The sequence below is a fragment of the Myripristis murdjan genome, chromosome 16 (genome assembly GCF_902150065.1).
Source record: "Myripristis murdjan chromosome 16, fMyrMur1.1, whole genome shotgun sequence".
In the NCBI taxonomy this organism is placed as follows: Eukaryota; Metazoa; Chordata; class Actinopteri; order Holocentriformes; family Holocentridae; genus Myripristis; species Myripristis murdjan.
In genome coordinates this window covers 20,618,468-20,640,422 of record NC_043995.1, presented here as the reverse complement: position 1 = coordinate 20,640,422, position 21,955 = coordinate 20,618,468, and the positions used below count along the sequence as shown (strand labels likewise).

Below are 21,955 nucleotides of genomic sequence, written 5' to 3'. Positions count from 1 at the left end.
TAATGAGAGTGTTAGGGAGAGAAGAGCAGATGCTTTTGAGAAAGAGACGGGGAGGGAGAGACAGAGAGAGGGAAGGAGTGAGAGAGAGAGGAGAGAAAGAGAGAGAACGGCATTCTTTCTCCGGCCACGATTGCATCAGGAAAAATGAGAGAGACAGAGAGAGTGAGAGAGAACAAGAGAGGCAGAGATGGAGGACGAAAGGCTGAGATTGTGTCATTATGACAAACAGCAGGAACACTCCTCAGTTTGAAGAGGATGAGAGGAGAGAAAAAGAGGGAAAAATGTGGTGAGAGACAGAGAGAAAGAGAGAGAGAGAGGAAAAAGAGACATGCCACAGATAGGGAGGGGCAGAGACAGAGGCAGAAGAAGATCATAATCATTTAATTGTGCTGCAGGGATGGTCAGAATCTCCATCAAGGTGGTAAGCTCTGGGGGATTCGGGATTCTCATCTGTTAACCTATCAGGAATCTGGCAACGCCGCTCTCCTCACAACAACACCTGCACATTTATGAACTGGCCAACCTAACGTATCAGAGGTGCGCCACTAACCCTGTGAATGGCGTAACCATAGTGATGGACAGCCAGAAGATGTAGCGTATGATTCATGGTGGGATTAAAGATTTGTAATGAGAACTTTCTGTTCTCCTAATAGCAATACCAGCATAAACTGCACTGTAATAACCAGGCCTGCAGGAGGCATTCTGCTGCATCTTATAGTTTCCATGTCTGAGGTTTGTCAGGTCAAACGGGTGAGGCAGCTGCACATCCCCCTACACACTACACCGCTCTGCAAAAACTAAATCTCCAGTTTTTCATTTGTGCCATCATTAGCTGTGCTTGCGTGGCTCAGATGAAGCCGACTCAGTCATCTGTGTGATCTGGCTAATGTATCTCCTGTAGAACATCATTAGCCAATCAGCCGTGGCCTACAGCTACAGCAACAGATGGACTCGGTGCTAGCGCAGCCCACTTGCAGATTCAGGTAGCAACTCGCTGCCTGAGACTCACTCCTACACACATATATGTTCCAAGACACAAACGTCTGTTTTCAGGGCCTATAGGAGTGGATTTATCTCTGTCACTGACCAGAAGGAACAGCGTGTGGAAATGGCAAGCGTCTTATTGAGGGGTACAGATAAACAGCGAGCTTCATGTCTCTCGCCACTTCACAAGTCTCAGCTGAGCCCCTTCCTCTCTAAGCTCTGTCTCATCTCCTGGCTTTCCTTCCACTTGACTCCCAGTGATTCATCTCCTGCTTCTTCCCGTTCTTCTTTTACACTCTCTGACTCTCCTTTCACTCCTCCTGTCTCTCCCCTCCTTCAGACTATTTTGATGGCAGTTGTCTCTACCTCTCAGCCGCAGCCAGCTCAGGCCTGCCAAATCTGACAGGTGTGTCAAATCCACACTCCACCTCTGCCATTCTTGGCAGGTCAGGTCAGGTGGAGCTGGCACACAGCTCACACAGGGCTGGCATGTACCACTTAGACATCGTTTAATAAAGAAAAGTCTGCTTGTGTGTCTTTTTGTGTGTGTGTGTGTGTGTGTCTGTGTGTATGCAAATGTGTTAGGGCCTGCATGCGTATGTTTGCATTTCGCGCTGTGCCAGGTGTGGCATGATGCCAGACATGTCCAGAGACGCTGAGCTCCACAGTTGTTGCGCAGTAAACCATGACCTGTACAATCCTGTGCTTTTATCACAACATGACAAACCTCTCGGCATGCACTTGCAAGATTTCTGAAAAATACCCTGCCAGCCAAGAGCTGCACTGCCAGCTTCTCAATTTTTTTTCCCCCCTGCAATATCTACTAACTGAATAATATATTCTTGGTATCAAAATACTGATACTATGCAAAAAAATAGAAGTGGATCTGATAAGAGGGAAATAAGAAATTTTGGTACTCAGCAGTATTGCCTTTATCAGAGAACAAGTTGTAGTCAGATCAATGGAGCATCTCTTAAAGCTACGGTATGAATCACCAGAGGCAGCAGCAACAAGAGCAACACGCTGACAGGACTGACAAAGCATTGGCGGACTTCTCTGCTGCTACTACTGTCTTCTACTGCAGTTGTAAAAATTATATGACTCAACACAGCATGAAACAATAATGATGTGACACTGTGACATGATTTAGCCCGGCTGAAGGTGCGATGCAGAGTCCTTGAGCCGCATGACGATTGTTGAGATGTGGCCTTTGAGCCAAGCCGAATGCCCCCCCTCCATCCAATACAAACTAATCCTCTCCCTTAGTAATCCACTCCAATAATACCTTTCTACTACTAGTTCCTCCTGCATTCAGCACTACACCATAACCACATCCATCTTGTGTGCACAGCCGATCCTGAAGCCTTTGCCGCACAGGTGAGGTCAAGGGCATGTATTTTGCATACAATTAATAATTAAAAAAATATATATATACATTAAAAAAACAACAAATGCAACATGTCAAGGTTGTCTGGGCACTCTGTCTGTCCATGTACAAACACTTTCTTCTCCAGGTCCAGCTATTCAGCTCTAGACACCAGCCTTATTTAATAGATCTTGGCACCAAATTGGCATTATCAGTGTGTAAGCAGCTAAAGTGTCTGCGTGCCAGAAACAGCTAAAGGGCTTTGTCCGCCACGCCACCAGCAAAGCCGATTTAAAAAACGAGGAAAAGCCAAACAAGGAGCATCCGATTGAGACAATACAGAGGATGTGCGTGTGGCGGACTGTGTAAAATGACAATTAAGCATTAGTGTACTGACAACCACGGCTAAAAACAGATCCTCTCTCTCACTCACACACACAGACAAGGAGCCTCGTTCTCATGGACTAATCCTATAGCATGTGCAGTGGACAAACACAGCATACTAATAATTCTCCCATAGGTATCAATAATTCAATTATTAGATCTCTTTACTTTATCTCTTTTGCCGCTTCATGCTGTTTCTCCATTTTCTGTTTGGGGTATTTTCAGATGGTGTATTATTTTTTTCCCTCTATTTAGCATTTTTTCTCACACTCCCTTGGTCTCTCTGTCTGTCTCAGCTAATCTGTAATGAGTATAAATCTGTCACTGCACAAGTTGTGATGATCCCTCTCAACAACATTGACTCACACAAACTAAATCTCTCTCTTTCTCCAGCCCAGGCAGCAGAAAAGGAAAGACAGACAGACAGACAGAGGTGAAAAGGGGGAGGGGGGCATGTATACTTTCAACAACAGAATCAAGTCATTCCTGTAATGCTCCAACGCTAAGGAATGAACAAATAATATCCCCTTTTTTCCCACCTCCCTTTCCATTTCCCCTCCCCGTTACCAACCAATAAACAAGCCTAAAAACCTCTTTAGCAGCACCATCAGCCCTCACCTCCCCACCGCTATTCGCTCTGTCACAATCAAAACACCTTGCAGTCGTCGCCGCTTCCTCGCCGTGTATTTACCCCCATCCATTGCACAACATCCTCTCATTCATCTACCCCCTGTGTCTTTATCCTCTCTACCCCCGCTGTACCTTGCTGTTTTTTTTCATCCTGTCATTTTACCCATAACCTTTCCCTTGCCCCTCCATTGTCCTAATTATTTTCCTCCTCTAGTCTCCCCCTCCCTTCTCCCTGGTCCTCACCATCTCCCACCAGCTGCAGCAGGGCCAGGTCAAGAGGACGTTTCCAGCGTGAGTTTTTGTGCAGGGCGATACCGTAGCCTGTGGTGGCAAAAACCTTCCCCGAGCCTATGGTCATCACCTTGGAAAAGGACACAGTGCAGATATTAAGAAACTGTCTGAGAGGCAACATATATATCTAATCTGATTGTGAGCTTGTGTGAGTCAGTCCTCACCTTACAACCCTCGTCCTTCCTGGCCATATAGTTCAGTACTGCAGCATCATAAATAAAAGCATCCAGCTTCCTGTAAAGGGATCAAGGGAGAATTCATTCATCATTTAATGGTGGAGCGGGAGCAGAGGGATGGAGCGATGGGCTGTGGCAGGGGAGAGGCTATAAAGGTAGATCTGTTCGATATACCTGGAAAGAGAGTTGAGGAGCAAAAAATATATGTGGCGAGAGGGGGGAAGGCGCATGATGGAAAGACCATGAAAAGTTAAATAATAACAAGAAAAGGGAGAAAGTGTGGAATAGTAAAGTAGGCTTGGCGGAAAAAAAGTGAAAGCACAAGGAGAATAAAATAAAGCAGAGATCAGAGAAAGATGTGTGAGTAAGAGGGAGCGGGAAGGTGGTGGAGGAGGCGGAGGGGAGGTGGAGGATAGGGATTTATATGGTGCGAAGAGCGGAGTGACAGGGGGAGAGAGAGAGGGGGGAAAAGATTTACACACTTCAGGGGGAAAAAGACATGGGATAGAGCCAGAGAGTGATGAGGATTATAAAGTTTAAATACAGGCACACTGAGAAAGCACACTGGGAGGGGAAAGAATGGAGAAAGAAAAGGCGATATAAAAAAAGGAGCAAAGAAATGGCGAAAGAAGAGAGCGGGCAGAAGGGGAGCGAGGTGAAGAGAAAGTTAAGGATTGAGGAACAGAAAAGGATGAGAAAGAAGAGAAAAAGAAAAGCAAGAGTTTCTAATTTCTGAGCATATTAACACTGAATTATAATTGTGTCAAGGCAAGGGGGAGGGAAACATGATGACAGAGGCTTAGGATAAAGTAAACTGGGATTATCCAACACCAAAGACGGGGTGATAGAGATTTTACTAGAAGCTGAAGTGGGAATGGCTGCTTGCACTGGGAATGGCTGCTTGCACCGTGTGGGAGGCGGAGGAGGGGGTGAAGGTGGAGGTAGAGCAAAAGGGAGAGAGAGAGGGAGTGAAGGTTAGAGAATCTGTACAAGAAGGCAGGAAGTGTGGCAAAAGATGTGAAATGTGTGTTGGAGTTGAAAAGAAATACACTGTGTACAACAGTCAGTGAGAGCAGAAGCGAGAAAAGAATGAAAGCAAAATGGTAGGTCTGTTTCCATCCAACTGTCAAGCCAATTTTAGGCAAACTTTTGAGCAGTCGCAAAAAAAAAAAAAAAAAAAAAAAAAGCAAAATACAAAATAGGTGTGCTTCCACCAGCTGGCTTAAATGGGCTTCCTCCATGTTGTCAAAAACATCCATAAGAAAAATGGAAAGAGTATTTCAAGAATTGATTACTACTGGGCAAGTTGTTCCTGTTTTTTTTTTTGTTTTTTTTAGTGTCAGCTAATGTTGGCTATATTTCATGCTTTTATCAAAAAAAAAAAAAAACACTTGGATAGATACCCAGAGACTGAAAAAGGAGGGGCAAAAAGCGGAGAAGGAAAGAGTTCCTTAAATAAAGATAGATGAGGTGTGTAAAGATCTAACAAAATAAAAGGAGAATGGAGGAACGGAGGAGTCCATGCTGCGGCAGACAGACCCCGTCTTGAGGTTGACTATGGCGTCCTCCACTCCTTTCTGGTTGTATTTGACCATGTACTGGTGCATGTCTGGGTAGTTGGAGCGGATGTTCTTTTCTGTGCTCCCGTTGGGCACTGTGCCAAACTTCAGAGGTGGGTACTGCTCCTCAGGATGCTGAAACTAGTGGAGCAAAGGGAGGCGAGGGAGAGACGGAAGGGGCCTGAGACACAGCAGACTGTGCACCAATCTGTCTGACCTATTTCTGTCCACATCCCAGACTAACTTACAACACCCCATGCACAGTCAAATGAGATGTTTGCAAAGATAGCAGTCTGCAGACTTAACCGTAGTATTTAGAACTGTCTTTCAAGTATTCAAGAACGGTGCTAATTGAGTTATGTTCAATTACACTTTATTCATTTGCAAATTCCCGTGCTTTATTCGATTCAGCATTCACATTATTAGATTTGGCTCACTTTAAGACTTTAATTCTCCTTCAGCTCTCCCCTCTTCATCAGTATTCAAGCAGTAGAGTACCTTCTTGTCCGAGAGGCCTGACACCGTGTCAATGTACTCCTCCTGGATCATGAAGGCAGCCAGGTTAGCAGTGTAGGAGGCCAGAAAGATGACAGCGAAGAAGGCCCAGATAAGCACCATGATCTTACTGGTGGTTCCTCTGGGGTTCTCCACCGGCACGGAGTTGTTGAAGACGATGGCCCATAACAGCCACACTGACTTCCCTATAGTGAAAGTAGACCCTCCGGCCTCTGCGCAGTGAGACAGGCGAACAAGAGAGGGAGGAAGAAAAAGTGGAGAGGGAGTTTTGAGTGTAACAGTTGATGCTAGTTGTTGTAAAATTAACTTTTTTTCCAGGCAGCAATCCAAGCAGCACACTCACAGCACAATAACAAAACATACTGACTCAACACTACTTTATGTACAGAAATGGCAACAATTCAGTCGTATTTGACTGCAGATGAAGCCGCTAAGTCGAATCAAACTCCGCTGAATGATTTGTCGGAGGACTTATATCAGTAAATAGCTAGCACGCCTCTTGACACCAAAGCTCGCAAGGCACTAACAATAAGTTTTGAACATGGAAGCTTTCAGTTCCACTGCTACGTGATCTTAGAAATGATTAAACTACACAGCGCAAATCACCATTCAAGGCGCTCAAACACTCTGCATTTAAATGGCAGGAGTGAGGGATGAAGGGAGGAGAGAGATGAGAGAGAATGCGAGGGATATATGGGAGGATGACAGAGAGGTAAAATTATGTAGAGCACAGCAATCATGCAGTAAAAAAGGCGAGTCGAGCTAGGTATTGGACTGAGGCGTCAGGCGTACGGAATATCACAAGGGTACAAACTATGCTGCTGAATAATATATGGCTGCATCAGTATTGTGAATACTGGGACTCAGTGCAGCATAGGTATCTTTTCCTCTTCACCACATTCACACAGCTTTTTAAGGCAACTCGTTCCAACAGTCCATCAATTAATTATAACAGTGACTAGCAAGACAACAAGAAGCCTCTGGAAATCGCAATCTTTTGAAAAAAAAAAAAAAAAAAAAAAAAAAAAGTTCAGCATCATTATTATGGAAAATCATTCTGTCTTTGAAATTTTGCTACAGAAGTATGCTGAATGTTTGTTCGCTCGATCCACACAGGAACAGTGTTGGACTGCACACAGACCCATCCATCAGGCTGGGGAAACAGAGACAGCTTAGACCCATCACTCACTCTTGCCACTCTGCAGACTGCGGTTGTAGCCCACGGGGCTGAAGAACTCGAAAATGAAGACGGTCACAGCCACCACGGTCAGGCACATGACGAACATCATCACCCACACGGCCGGACTGTAGGGCTCTTTGAAGGGAAACAAATGAAGACGCTAATAAAGACAGGATATATGGGCCCACTGGTTCAGTGCATCAGGCTGTAACCATCCTACAATATTCATAACCACTGCTGGCACATTAACCCACAAGGGACAATCACAGGCTAGCACAGCCCTTCCCACTTTGACTCAGTTTGACTTGCTTATTAATTACTGACTGATTTTTATGTCAACTGATTTTATTATGTAATGTCTTTTTTATGCTGTAAACACTGAGAAAAATCAGCTTATTATTAGCTTAATTAGCTTAATTATTATCATTATCATTCATCATAGTAGTAGTAGTACTAGTAGTAACATTATGAGATGTAGTAGCAGTAGCAGTAGTCATAGTAGTATCATCGACATCATCATCTTTATTACTACTGTAATCATTATCATTGTAGTAGGGTGCAAGTAAACATATAATCCAAGCGTATTATGTTTTGGGAGAAAGGAACATTGTATCCAATGAGAATAGAAACCACTGGAGCAAATATAATCTCCAGAAGTCCATAAACACTGTTTCTGCTTTTTACAATCATCTCAGTGCAGCGTATGGGCCAATAACACTGCTCTCCCACTGGAGCCTTAGGTCTGCTGACAGAGTGAAACTATAAGTTAGGAAGACATGAACAGCTAAGAAAAAGTAACAGCTAATCTAGATGTAAGAACCGGCAGCCAAAGACTGAGCCATTTCATGCAAATTCAACACTTTAAAATTAGATTAAATTCAGTGTAAGAGCTACAACTCCGATGCAAACGGAGCCTTTTACCTAAGAAAGCAGATGGCGATACAGTTCCGTTGCTGCGGGAGACCATGACACTGATCCCAGTCTCCACAAAGGGGACAGAGAAGTCCACGACCTCTGACCTCTCCTCGTTGATAGTCAGAGAGCCAATGGCCATGTCAGCTCTCTTGTACACCACCTAAAGGGATGTGAATCAGCAGTCAGAGTGATACCTGATTACCGGTACCTGCTGTAGATGTTAGAGACAGGCAAAGCTAGTCTTTTACAGTGTTTCGCGAATCCACACACAGCGGCACCAGGTTCTCTCCGGACTAGATACAGAATATTTCAGCACCCCAACCCTCTGTGCAGTAATGCATTCCCTTGCTCTGGGAAGGCCCGGGACTCAATCTGGTACAAATACTAACCATGTGTCTCTTGTGCATCTCTTTAGCATATAAAATGAGCTAGTGCCCTTCGCCTCTCTGCCACCAGCTGAAAAACCTGAAAATCACTGTGTCTGCTGATTGTACAAGTGAAATGTTAATCTACATTAGACATGGCATATCCACACTTCAGAGCAAATCAGCAGAAAAACGAGGCGAAGCGGAAAGCAACGCACCCTCCCCTCAACTTTGCCAAGGCTCTGGATTACCTGATCAAAGAACAGCAGGCTTTGGAGCATCTGATCAAAAGGCAGACATTAGTTTGAGAAAATAAAGTTCACTTGGCCTTTTGCATGCGAATATAGGTCGATAGACAGCTCCAGCGCAGGATCGGGTCATAAAAATGATAGAGCGGTGGAGCGCAGTGAAACAGTTTTGGATCCCATAGCAACTGGCCTTTAGCAAGTTCCCTCTGGGACAAAGACAGGAACAGAAGGGTGCTTCAGTGGAACAACAGCAGCCCTGTATCGATCTCAGTGCGTGTGTCTGCTCAAACATGTGTGTGCGCTAAACGAGGCACCTGTTCCTTGTATATATTTCTGTGTTTCAGTCCTTCTGCCAGCTTCTCTGTGTCTGCCCTGTCCAGATGGATGATCATGAACCTGTGTGAGCATTCATGTGTCTTTGCCGGGCACCCGAAGGAGCCATTGCCAAGAAAAGAACAAGAACAAATCGCAGCTTGGCAGGGGGTGTCTGAGAGTGTTTGTGTGTGAGTGCGTGTGTGTGTGTGTGTGTGTGTGTGTGTGTGTGTGTGTGTGTGTGTGTGTGTGTGTGTGTGTGTGTGTGTGTGTGTGCGTGCGTGCACCATATGCGAGTGTGTGTCTTTTGTGTCTGCGCACACACACACACACACACACACACACACACACTCAAACACAAAAAGTTAATTTTACAACAACCAGCGTCAACTGTTACACTCAAAACACACACACTGGCCACTTTATTAGGTCCACCTGTGCAATCTAACGCAGTTCAGTGCAACCCCTCTGCCATAAAGTCTACCTGTGAGGAAAGTTTATAATATTCAGTTTTTGCTGACATTGTGGAGAATGTATAAATTTTAATTCTATGTTTATTATCGAGGTTGTAGTTTGCAGATGTCTTGTACTGGACTACATTATATTGAGAGGTGTTTCCAATTTTTTGTCCTCCCTATTTATATACATGAGGGTGACAGGACATAAGAAACACCTCTCAGTAAAATGCAGTCCAGTATAACAGCAGCGCTAACTATGAGCTCAGTGCCACATAAAACTGAATGAACACCTCTGTTACTGTAACAAAAGAAAACCTGAGCATTATGGGCATCATAAATGTAAACTTTATGGCAGAGCAGTTGTATTGGATCATATTCGTTTGTGCAGGAGTGCCTGATAAAGTGGCTACTAAATGTATATATATATTTATTTATGTATACTGTGGAAATGTGTGTGCATGACTATGCATATGTGTTTGTTGTCCATCAATCAGTCTATCTTTCTATCTAATTTAATTTGTGCAACTGTGTGTTTGTGCCACTATTCCTGTGTGCATTTGTTTGTGCACGTTTGCGTGTGAGTGTGTGTGTGTGTGTGTGTGTGTGTGTGTAATAAATGACAGCTGTCGGAATGCTGGCTGTGGTTAAGGGCCCATAACTCGAAGCGATTGATGTGACACAAAGCGTTTAACTGGTCGCCCAGGAAGCAGGAGCACAGGCTCAAGAATCCTACTACAGGACACACCGACCGAAAAGGAAAAAGAAAATATGCAGGGACACAAATTAAAACTCACAGAGCCACACACAGCCTCAGACGCACACACCAGCACACACACACACCAGCACACACACATACACACACACACACACAACAGCCCCCCACAGGGCAATGACACAACACCGACACAGGGAACAGATTTCTCAGAAATTCAGACAGGCAGAACTAGACGCAGGCACACACACACACACACACACACACACACACACACACACACACACACACACTCACATACACAAAAGAATAAATTCTAAGACTTGCCTCTCCAATCATGCCATTCCACACCCCATCAATTTTCTTCCCATGTTTTCCATTGGTCACTAAATAAAGGTCATAGGTGAAGCCAACAATCTTGGCCAGTCTCTTGAGGATGTCGATGCAAAAGCCCTTACAGCACTGCTTCATGGGAGCCACACCCTCCTGGATGGCGCTGTGAGGGAGACAGACAGAGAGAGAGACAAAGACAAAGACAAAGAGAGAAAGAGAAAGAGGGAGGAAGGAGGAGGGAGGAACGGTAAGGAAAGGAAAGGAAAGGAAAGGAAAGGAAAGGAAAGGAAAGGAAAGGAAAGGAAAGGAAAGGAAAGGAAAGGAAAGGAAAGGAAGGGATCAGAGAGGGAGTATTCTTGCCTTGCCCTTAGTGACAGTCAAAACTGACCAGTGCAGGATAAGTGCTGTCATCCCTTCAGAAGCTGATGAACCATAAAGCTCCACTGTGGTCATGTCTGATTCCAGACCCATGAGTCATTCCCTTAATCCTCTGGAGACCAGTCTGCTATCGATTAGGGTCAGGGAATGTAGAGACCACAGTTTTGATATGTGATTGATGTCAGTTCAATTGGGTGGCAGCACAAAGCCTTAGCAACGAACCCGCAGAATTGTGTGCAAAAAGATTTACTCCATTAATAACATTGCTTAATAAAGTTAAGTTAAGTTTATTGTGTTGTCTTTCCAATTTAACCTGTTTTGTTCCTGCAGTGGCACTTCTGGTAAATTTTCCTTCTCTCTCTATACTGGCTGAAACATATATCCAATCAATGAAAAAGTCCTTTTAATCAAAATTATGTAAGAAAGAGAAGTCGATAATGTCACATCACTGATCAAGTGCATCAACCTAAAACCAATTTATATTCAACTCTGTGTTTGCGATTTGACTTTTACCCCTCCGGACTCAAACCTGGCATTCAGAGGTCGTCTGCAGGGCACCGAGTCGCGGATGCAGGTCCCGGAGGCGGGGTCTGCCAGCTCCACGATGACAAAGGGCCGTTCCTCCAGAGTGACGACGCGGAGGTGTTGGGCGTCGTCAGGCGGTTTGAGAAAGGGGCCATAGCGGGACCAGGCTGGGTATCGCAGCCTCAGCACCCCGTTCTCCCACCAGCCTACCTGAGGGAACAGGTCAGAGACCCATCAGAGCGGGGGAGAGGGTGTCCAATCAAACCACACATGCATGTAAACTCATCCTTCCATTACAAAAGTCTTTAAATTACTGACTTTATCCCTTATTTATCCAGTGAGAGGTGACTGAGCACAGTGAAAATCTCCATTTTAACAAGTCCTGTCGTCTCATATTTCTTTTTTTAAAATCTTGTTTTATCTTAAAAGAAGAAAAAAGCAGGATGTCTGCCAGTGGGATGAGATAATCCCCCTTGTTTCCAATGCTAATCTTGGTCCAATGCTTGTTTCCAGAATGTTCTTGAGTCAAGTTTCAGTTTCTTGATACCAGTGAGCCGATCTGCCTTATTTTGCCTTGTTTCAACATATTTATACTTTTCCCAGAGAAAAACAAGTGAAACTGCATTTGAAACAAAGACATTATCTCATCCCACTGGGAGATTTTTTTTTTTTGCTCATTTGAAGGAAAACAAGATTGTAGCTCTGAATATGGGAGTAAATGACTTGTCAAGGTAGATGCTTTGTGATTTGCTCGTTTTTCTCGAGATTCATTCAGTTCTGCACCTGGGAGCTGACCATTCAGGCCCATCAGTAGCTCCACTGAGCAGCTGGGGCTTAAGTGCCTTGCTCATGAGCTCATCCTCAGTAGTTATCCGGGGAGAGCATTACTCATTCATTTTCCCCACCCACATTTTCCTGGCCAGTTCAGGAATTTGCTCAAGTGACTATCCGACTATCACAACCTGCTTCTCTTACCTCAAGGCTACTGCCACTTCTACATCAGTGTTACCCCTGTGATTGAATAAGCTCCCGTTCAACTTTAAATTCAATTTGTGCAGGTCGGCATGGAGAATTCAGTCGCCACTAGCTTCAGTCAAAATGTGTTTTCAGAGTTACTGGGGCACATGGGTACAAGGTATGCCATAGCCACTGATGTCATTCCATTATGATTTGTGAGATCTGCTCTTGACTGATCTAACGCCGTGAGGCCTCATTGCTCCATGTCCACCACTGACCTGCAAATCTCCACGATGCATCTCCTGTGGCCGTATCAATGTCTCTCCCCAGCTTTTGTCATTGTTTATAGGAACACTGATTGTGGCACTGGATGGTGTCTAGGATATATATCTCTGACAGAGCGGAAAAAGGCAAAAACCCACCCAAGAAGATTCAGCACATATTTTTTGTGAACCTTCCTCTTCTTCTTGTAACATTGCCTGACACGTCCTGTCATGATCAGCTGATAAAAGTCGCATCTAAGTGTCAAGTGTAACTAAGGTAACATTCGCAAAAGGAAATGTTCACACACTTTATACACAAATGCACACAACATACACACATACACACATATACACATACAAACAAACAGCACGAGGGTGAGTGCTTAAGCAGAGCAGTAGAGTAAAGTAAAGTTTGGCAGCTTTCTGCAGCCTGCCTGTCTGTGTAATGCAGGGGCTGGCGGAGAGAGGAGAAGGAGGCGGCGACAATGACAGTATTTCGACTGCACTTCGACCGCAGCTCCTCAACAGACATTCAATCAAAACACTCTTAGGAAACACAGACAGGAAACAGATAGACCAGAAAGGAGAACACACTATTCTGTATCAGACACACACACACACACAAACACACACAGATTTGCACACACAAATGGAAGAACAAAACTGCCAAAACAAAAAAAATCACTACCCGCTTCTTAAATTGCTGGAATATATTGGTCACCAATTGGGGAAGAGAAAATACGCTGGTTCGACGGCGAGGTTTGAAGAATCACTTTGGAAAAGCTTTACTCCTTTCGCAGCTGTGAGTGATGTTAACAAGTGCTAACATTCGTTAACGTCTGATAGCATCCTGGAACATACAGCCCTCTGTGCTGCCGCCTCCATAGCAGAAACAAGTGATGTTAACGTTGGACAACCTTCAGTACTCGTCTGCAGTATTTCAGTAAGCTAAGCTGGGCGCTCTCGGGCTCTAGGTAATGGTGCAGTCATTGTAAAGAGAACATTAAATATTCAGGGAGAGCCAACAGCGTGGATGTGCATAATAGGCAGATACAGGCGTCTTATCCTCATCCTGTGTGTGTGTGTGTGTGTGTGTGTGTGTGCACGTGTGTGTTGTGTGTGTGCACGTGTGTGTGCATGTGCAGTAGGGTTTGTGTAAGTGGTGTGTAAGCATATGTGTGTAAGTATATGTGCCCTCATTTGTGAATGTGTGTGTGGAGGCTCTCAGAGTGTGAGTGTGAGTGTGTGTGTGTGTGTGTGTGTGTGTGTGTGTGTATATGTGGGCGGGTTTTGTACCCTGGGTTTGCAAAGAGACTAAGGGCCAGTGCAGGAGCTCCTAATTGAAAGGGATTTGAGGGATATGGCAGGAGTCAGCATGTTACGACACACTGAGACTGGACTCTGGTGGGCTGTTAAAACCAGCAGGAGGCTGAGAACCACCAATGTGTGTGTGTGTGTGTGTGTGTGTGTGTGTGTGTGTGTGTGTGTGTGTGTGTGTGTGCAACCTTGCGTGGGTGCATCAGTATGCATGGCTGTGATTGTGTGTGGTTTGAGACTACGCGTTCAGAGTGCGCTGTGTGTGTGTGTTTTTACGCGCGTACAGTGTGGTGCTGGTGTGTGGCTGAGAAAATGAGCATCGCTCTCCCTCTACTGACACTGACAAGGGTAAAATCCTGCCGTATTAAAGGGAAAAAATGCACACTGCACATCTCCAACAGGTGACAGGGGCCCGTATTAAGGATTTCCGAACAAACCATGGCTTTATAGAATATGCATGACGTGTCAGGAGTACCGGTGCTTGGTAGACAGGTATACAGTGATGTAGAAAAGATCATACACATGCACACCGTATACACACATCAACAAAACAACACACGGCAATGGTAGCTCTACTGCTAGATGCTAATGATACCCAGAAGTCATCCCAGGCGAGTTCTTTTTTTATGCTCCAAAATATCCTTAAGTAACCCCCCCCCCCAATCCGCCCATACCCCCACCATCGCCACCACCACCACCACCAAAACCGAAATCCCTCACAGCCTGCATTTATCTGCCCTCAAAACTATCAAATCTGCATTTCATGCTACAGTAAGAAGTGGAGAACACAGGCGGCGACTAAAACAAGTCAACAGCTCATGACTCTCTCCGCAAAATGAGCTTTACAGTCAGGCATACGGGTGCAAGTGCATAGACATGTGTGTGTGTTTGTGTGTGTGTGTGTGTGTGTGTGTGTGTGTGTGTGGATGTTTGCGCATGTGTTTATGAAAGAGTGTGTATGCATGCCGGTGCGCCTTAACCAGGAAACATTGAGATGCAGCGAGACAGCAGCAACTGAGCAGGCACAGCAGGAGCACAGCAAATGCGGTCAAATGGTCAGCAGCGTGCCTCTCTCCTCCGCCTCAGGCACAAATAACCATAGTGAACTTTATATGAACACGAACCTATGTGACCTGCCCTTCCTCACTGTCAGGTTTACATTCTTATTCCAGATGCCAATGCAGCTTGAATCCCCCCCCCCTCCTCCTCTGGCTCACATGGAGAGATTGAGTTTCAAGTGCCTTGCTCAAACCAGCAGAAGGCAGAGATTTGTCCTAGGCTCACTCTCCATACATGGCATTGTGCATCCAGTCCTCTACCACTGACACTCTAAGTATGTGTTTTAGTCAGAAAATGTCACTAGGTCAAAGCACCTCAAGATACAAACAGTTTAGATAAACAATAGCAGGTGAAATTAGATCCTTACATCTTCCCATCCACGTCCAGGCGTCCAGGAAATTACATCCAGGAAGGGGTTGGCCAGGTAACCGTCGCTATTGAAGGAGTAGTCCCGGCCACCGAGTGTGATGTTGCTGAAATACCTGAGAGGAGATGGATAGAGATGAAAGATGATAGAAACAGGCGGGGCAAAGACGACAGAAGAAACAGAATTTGAATGAGATGCGCTAACTATTTCCTTGAAGGACATGACGAGGAAAATGTAACTCCTGACGCTGGTTTTGATGCAACGTAAAGCGTGCCCTATCCTCTATCATGCAGAAACTGAATCACAGCAACCTGGATGGTGACAGTTAAGGCTTGTCTGTTAATCAAATCTACAGACAAATGATCAGACACATAGAATTGTCAGGGCTCATCTTTGAAGTCGAGCAAGTGCTGCTCTTCACATCAGCTGCGATCTCTACAGTTTGTTGGATAATCACACAGGACAGACCTTATAATTGTCTCCTTGTGTCATCCTGCTGGCTTCAAAACCTAAAACCTGATAGCTTTTATTTAACAAGATAGAAAGCTACAGATGGAAGAGCAGCTTGCAGTTACAGACAGTGAACAGCAGGTAGCACTGCAAAAAAAATATGAAAATGAAAACACATTTGCTCCCTGTTCCTGAACATATTTCATACACCAGAGAGAGAGGAATCCTTATTGCTTCCCTTTCACTGCCATGCTGTTTGTGCTGTGGTCCATTTACCAACATTACAGTCCATAAACTAATGAATTCTTTTTTTATTTTATTTTTATTTTCTATCCATTGTCAGAGAGACCAAGCTCAAATCTATTCATGTCCCAAACACCTTGAGTGCAGTGTGCATGCTCTACAGGAATGACTGGCAGATAAAATTAACCAAGACAATATCCAGTACCACTTGGGCTACCTGTTAGAGTGTGCTACTGTCTGTTTGCACAGCCTAAGAGGAATATATTAAAGCGGGCTCATTAATATACATGAGACATGGTCCGCTGGCTACAGATGCTGGGGTAATTTCGCCAACTCTCAACTACACGCACCAACAACATCTATTTTGCATGGATGATAGCCAGCTCCAAATTCAGATATCCCCACTGTGCCTGCTCCCTGACACTGAATCTACCAACTCCACCCATACCTTCCAGCTCATTCTGGCTTGGAGCCAGCTCGTTTCACAGTATGCACGTTATCCCGTCTCATGCGCCTTCTCCATCTCATTCCTCTTATTCCCCTCTCATCCCCTTCGACACATTCTGTCCACATCCTGCTATCTGCCTCCTCTCGTAACCTTGTATTTCTCATCTTTCCCCCTGTCCAGTTTGCCTCTCCCCTCCTTATCTTGCCCTCACCTCATCCTGCCCCGCAGTCTTTGGGTTTGATTGGCGTCTGTCATGCAGTTGGTGACAAAGTTCGGCCCTCCCGTGCCGCCATAATCCTTGCGCAGTGCTACTGCCCCGTGAGTCAGCACAGACACACCCCGAGCGATCCTGCGGCGAGGCTCGTCCCTCCAGCCCTGGGGCCGCACAGCAAACAGAGCCCGGGGCAAGCTCTCCATGCCCAAACCTGAGAGAGCCGGCCCCACGGCGAACCACATGTGCGAGGCGCCCGCCTGCCCTGCTGCCCAGGCAGCTCGAAAAACCACCTCGGCTTCCTCCTGAGAGCAGTACAGCAGACGCACCTGGAGGATAGCAGGAAGGTAGGGAGGGAAGAGGGACGAGGGGAGACACACACACACATACACGCCAGTGAGATAAGGAGGGGACAGGGGAGACAGAGGATTGGAGAAATAGGGGGGCAAAGGAGTGTAGATGCACCTAAACGGGTGGGGTGGGGGTTGGATAGAGAGGCCATATCAAGAAAAAAGGATAACCGGGGGAGGTAAGAGGAGAGATAGCCATAAGCTGATGTGATAAGGTCCATGGGAGAGAGGTGGTGGCAGTGGTGGTGGTGGGCAGGCGGGGGGGAGTGTGGGAAGGCAGGAGGCAGAGAATTGGCTGCTGAGGAGCAGACACATCAGAAAATAGGGAGGGAAGGCTGCACAGATGTATGAGATGTGGAGGAGAGGGGGTGGAGGGTGCAGGGGAGAGTGGGGGTCAGTGCTTAATGAGCAAAGGCCTGATGAAACAAGTTACAATTATGAATAATGGAAACAGGAGTAAAACAAGAAAGGAAAAATGAGACAACAGTAAGTGGTGGAGAGGAGGAGTACAGAAAGAGGGAGAGAGAGGCAAGGGAGAGAGAAGGGAAGGGGAAGGGAGGGGGGTACGGGCAGCCAAAGTGCAAACACACCTGAGGGAAAACAGGGGGAAGAGGTTAAACCCTGACATATGTTATTAAAAGCAGCATACGTTAGGGAGAGGATGGAGACCTGGAGAGAACGGAGAGAGAGAGAGAGAGAGAAAGAGAGAGAGAGAACGGAGAATGGACAAAGGGGGTTGCAAAGAAAAGCAGAGGATGACATATTTTGGTGAAATCACGGCCTGGAGAGATAAGAGATATTACTGACAGTGCGAGGTGGGGGGGGGGGGGGGGGGGTGAGGGCAGGGAGGAAAAGTGTAACAGAGGCTGAGAAAGAAAGTGAGAGGGAGAGAGAAGGAGAAAGGACAATGACAGTGGATGAGCTCCCTGCTGCATGTGCTGAGGTAAGGAAAGGGTGGGGGAGCCGAAGGGGGAGAAAGTGACCAGAGAGGGTTTAAGGGGTTAGAGGGGAAATGGAGAAAGATGGAAGGGATAGACAAGAGGAAGATAGAGGGACTTGAGCTGCGGGAAAGAAGGAAAAAACAGGGAAATGAGGTTAAATGCTGACAAATACCCAAGGACAAAGAAAGAGTAAGAGTGTTTGAAAAGGAAAAAAAAGAAAGGAAAAATTGCAGAGTGACGAGGAGGGACAAAGGGGAATAGAAGGACAAGAAAGAGGAAGCTCTTTCATGGAGGGAGGGAGTCGTGGAGACAGAGCGAGAGCGCATTTTGCGAGTTGCGCCTTCATTGAATTTTGAACTGTAATGGCTTGGCAAAACAATCCTGCCTGTATGCCAATAAACCTCCAGTGAATGAGGGAGGGAATGACAGCAACAGAGAGAGAGAGAGAGAGAGAGACAGGGAAGAAAGGAAGGGTAACAGACAGAGAGAGAGAGGCTGAGTTTAAGAGGGAAGGAGAGAACCAGCGTTATAAACAGACACATAATATCTGAAGAGGGGAAATGGAGAGAGAGGAACAAACTACAGCGAGAGAGAGAGAGAGAGAGAGAGAGAGAGAGAGAGAGAGAAGCAGAAGATAAATTGACAAAAAAAAAGAAAAGAAGGGCAAAAGCTGAAAGAGAACTGGAAAGAAAGCCAGACAGAGAGAGATTGGAGCAGAACTTGACCCAGTGCACCTGCGTCAGGCCATCTACAATGTAGAGCACATTACCATACATAGGACACAGAGAGAGAGAGAGAGAGAGAGAGAGAGGCAGAGAAATAGCCTGTAATGCAAACATACACAGCATCACTAAGCAATCACAAGCATTTATTAGCCCTGCAATATAGAAAAGCTAAAGGGAGGAGGAGGGGTGTTGAAAAAACAAAGAGGGTTAAGGCAAGCACTGCGTATAGGCAACCCGCTGCAGGCAGTATGTTATATTAACAGTGACACTAGCAGAGTGGAGCCCAAGGAATCCAATACACATGCACACACTTGCAGAAACACACACACACACACACACACACACTCTTTCTCTCTCTCTCTCACACACGCAAACACGCAAACACACACACACGCAGAGCTGCAGTGGCCATGCTGGGACATTAGCGATGACATTGAGACCCAGACTAAACCGAGCCAACAGAGAGCAGAGAGTCTGTGGCCAGGGAGACATGCAGCAGCAGAGATGGACAAATGGACTGAGGGAATGAAAGATAGATAGCCATACAGCCGTGTAGGTGAAGAGGAAAGCGGCAAGAGGACCTTGTCTCTGGGCAAAGCATTGCAGGAAAAGGAGGCAGAGGGCGAAGGAAGGAGGGTGCGGAGCAAGCCTAAAAACAGGGAGAGGAGTAAAAAATTGAACAGGGTTGGGGGGTGTGAGGGGGATCAGGGGGCCGAAGAGGAGATTTAAGGGAGGATAAGGAGGAGGGGAGGAGAGGTAGAGGTGGGAAAATGAGGAGAGAGCAATTTGTGAGAGAGAGCGACGTGAGTGATGGATGTGAGGAGTGGAAAGAGGGAAGAAGGAGGACAGGAAAGACGGGGAAATGTGTTAAGAGAGGGAGAAGGAGCAGGCATATGAAGAAATGTAACACATGAGAGGTGCAAGCCAAAACCATGAGTCATTTTGGTCAAGGTCAGTACATTAAAGGTGAGCTTGAGTGAGAGATTTACAACTTCTCGGGGGTTAATGTCGGATGTTAGAGGAGTAAAATGAGCGGTTAGTCGGTTAAGATCAAGTTCAGTAAGAATAGGGAAGTGGTTACGTTTAGGGGTAGCTGATGGGAGTCAAACAAGCAAAGTTTGGGTAAGAAGGCTCGGGCATTGGGAAATCGTTTTGTCCCAAGATTAGAAGTCAGAACTGAAGGTGAGGGTTTACAGCCCCCGTTCACCTCAACCTATCACCTCCACGGCACGCCATAACTCTTTGTGGAGTCTTGCACAACAGCCAGCCAGCAAATCAAAATGACTCGTGGTTTTCGTTGCACCGTGGGACTCTTTAATGCCTCTGCGGATGGAAAGGGAAGAGAAGAACAGAGGGATAGAGGAGAGAGGGGAGAGAGAGATATGGAGGGACAGAGGGAGAGACGAAGAAGGAAGGAAAAAGCTGGGCAGCCATCCGCCAGAAGGGGGGGCTCCCAATGATACTCACAGCACTTCCTCCCCTTTCCTCCCCCTTTTCCCCCCTCCCTCCCCCCTGTCTCACCTGCGCCTCGTTCTCCTTCAGCAGCCTGCGCGTGCGTGCCCCCCCAGGGTCGTCAGTCACGTTCAGGATCACCACGCTCTTCTTCTCCCAACCGATGAACGAGCCGTCTGTCAGGCCCTCCACCACCGACAGGAAGTCCTGGTAGCCGTGGTGGCGCGTGGACACCACGGAGAAGGCCGTCCAATCGTACTCCTCCAGCACCTCGAAGATGACCTCTAACTGAAGGGCGGTGGAGGAGCTGAACTGGAGAAAGATGGAACCTGTTTCCTGATTGGGGGAGAGAGCAGCACATTTCTCATGGTGAGAGCCTCATTGTAAACACTCATCCTCAGGAGATCTACTTTGTTTAAAGGACAGCAAGCGACAGAGTGAGCGACTAACAGGCTGCCTTCTCACTGCAAATAACTACAGCTCCCTGGACTGCTCTGTCTTTATGCACAGCGTTGCACAAAGGCATCATGGGGCTTGAAGTTTTTATGGGGCAGCAGCACTACTGCAACCCGCAGGGCTAAAACAACTAAGAGTGTTGCATGAAGTCTCCAATGACGTCCAGAAGGGAGGGTTTCTAACAAGTCTATTCAGCTGGGAGGGGATGAGCACTAGACGGGGGTACATCTTCAAAGGAAGATCATCAAAGTGCTCAATTTTATTCCTCAAGTGTAAATGGTTAAAACAGTTATTTGTAAGCACAAATGTTATGCTTTTTGTCTCTTTTTTTCTGCTTGGTGGAAAGAGAATGTAAAACATCCTAAGTCCTCTGATGCACATGGACACAAAGTTGTTGTACGCACATGAAACCACACATGCACACACACACACACACACACACACACACACACACACACACACACACACACACACACACACAAATGTATTACATACATACACAACCATGTCTGCACATCACCTCCCTCCCAGGAACATCAGAGGCAGAGCAGCAGCCCCATTTGGTGTCATTTACAGATCAAACACAGCCGAGTTTCAGCAGATCACTGACCCTGACCTTCTACATACAGTCCGCCCACCCGCACCAACCCCACCCATCACCACTCCTCTAACATTGGCGGAAGATGATGTATTGTACCAAATGTCCTGCCCTACATTGCTCTCCATCCATACTGCTGTCAGTTCATACAGCTGCAGTATGGACTTACCCAAGGACGGGCTGTTGCACCTGTCAGTGTTTCCATACAACCTCACAGTGAGATCTACACATCTGGGGTATCTTGTATCGCTTACACACACAGCAGCAGCATCAAACACTCCGCCTCACTCTCAAAGTTCAATCCCAAGCTCCCCCTCCTCCTACCTGTGGCATCCTCCCCAGCCCCGCTCCCCCTCCTACAGCTACTATGGGCAGTCCTGTTTGGGCAGAGACAAACTCCAGCATGGGAGCCAAGGGACCCCAGGCCGTGGGCGGGGGCCTCTCTTCTTCGTAGACCAGACCCTGCAGGGGCCGCGCCGCCAGCAGCTCACACAGCTGGGACAGCACCGTCTTAGGACTGCTGTCATTCACCTGGGAGAAGATGGAAGAAGGGAGGGAAGGGGGAGAGAGAGAGAGAGAGAGCAAAAGAGAGAAAGAGAGAGAAGGTGGATAGAGGGAGACAGAGATAGAGACAGGGAGACCCATAGAGTCGACAGAAAGGGGCAGTGTCTCTTGACTTGGTGTTATTCGTATGGAAGGAGCCATGTACTATGCATGACATGTCTAGCTAACAATACAAGCTGTGGTCAAAGAGCAGAGCCAGACGCCCACTCATTCAGCAGGACC

The 21,955-nt window shown here is 46.4% G+C and overlaps 1 protein-coding gene across 1 annotated transcript in view; it reads right to left on the bottom strand.

The window, feature by feature from the left end:
* The window catches only part of grin2db (glutamate receptor, ionotropic, N-methyl D-aspartate 2D, b), a 32,681-nt gene that overhangs the window by 5,205 nt on the left and 5,521 nt on the right, over nt 1–21,955 (bottom strand). The window contains exons 4-15 of the mRNA XM_030072125.1: nt 21,494–21,700; nt 20,185–20,451; nt 16,648–16,976; nt 15,296–15,410; nt 11,337–11,542; nt 10,424–10,592; nt 8,008–8,161; nt 7,096–7,221; nt 5,889–6,118; nt 5,371–5,531; nt 3,820–3,889; nt 3,608–3,725 (exon numbers count right to left, since the gene is read on the bottom strand). Of these exons, the coding sequence (XP_029927985.1) occupies nt 3,608–3,725; nt 3,820–3,889; nt 5,371–5,531; nt 5,889–6,118; nt 7,096–7,221; nt 8,008–8,161; nt 10,424–10,592; nt 11,337–11,542; nt 15,296–15,410; nt 16,648–16,976; nt 20,185–20,451; nt 21,494–21,700 (2,152 nt within the window). The remainder of the gene's footprint in view (nt 1–3,607; nt 3,726–3,819; nt 3,890–5,370; nt 5,532–5,888; nt 6,119–7,095; nt 7,222–8,007; nt 8,162–10,423; nt 10,593–11,336; nt 11,543–15,295; nt 15,411–16,647; nt 16,977–20,184; nt 20,452–21,493; nt 21,701–21,955) is intronic.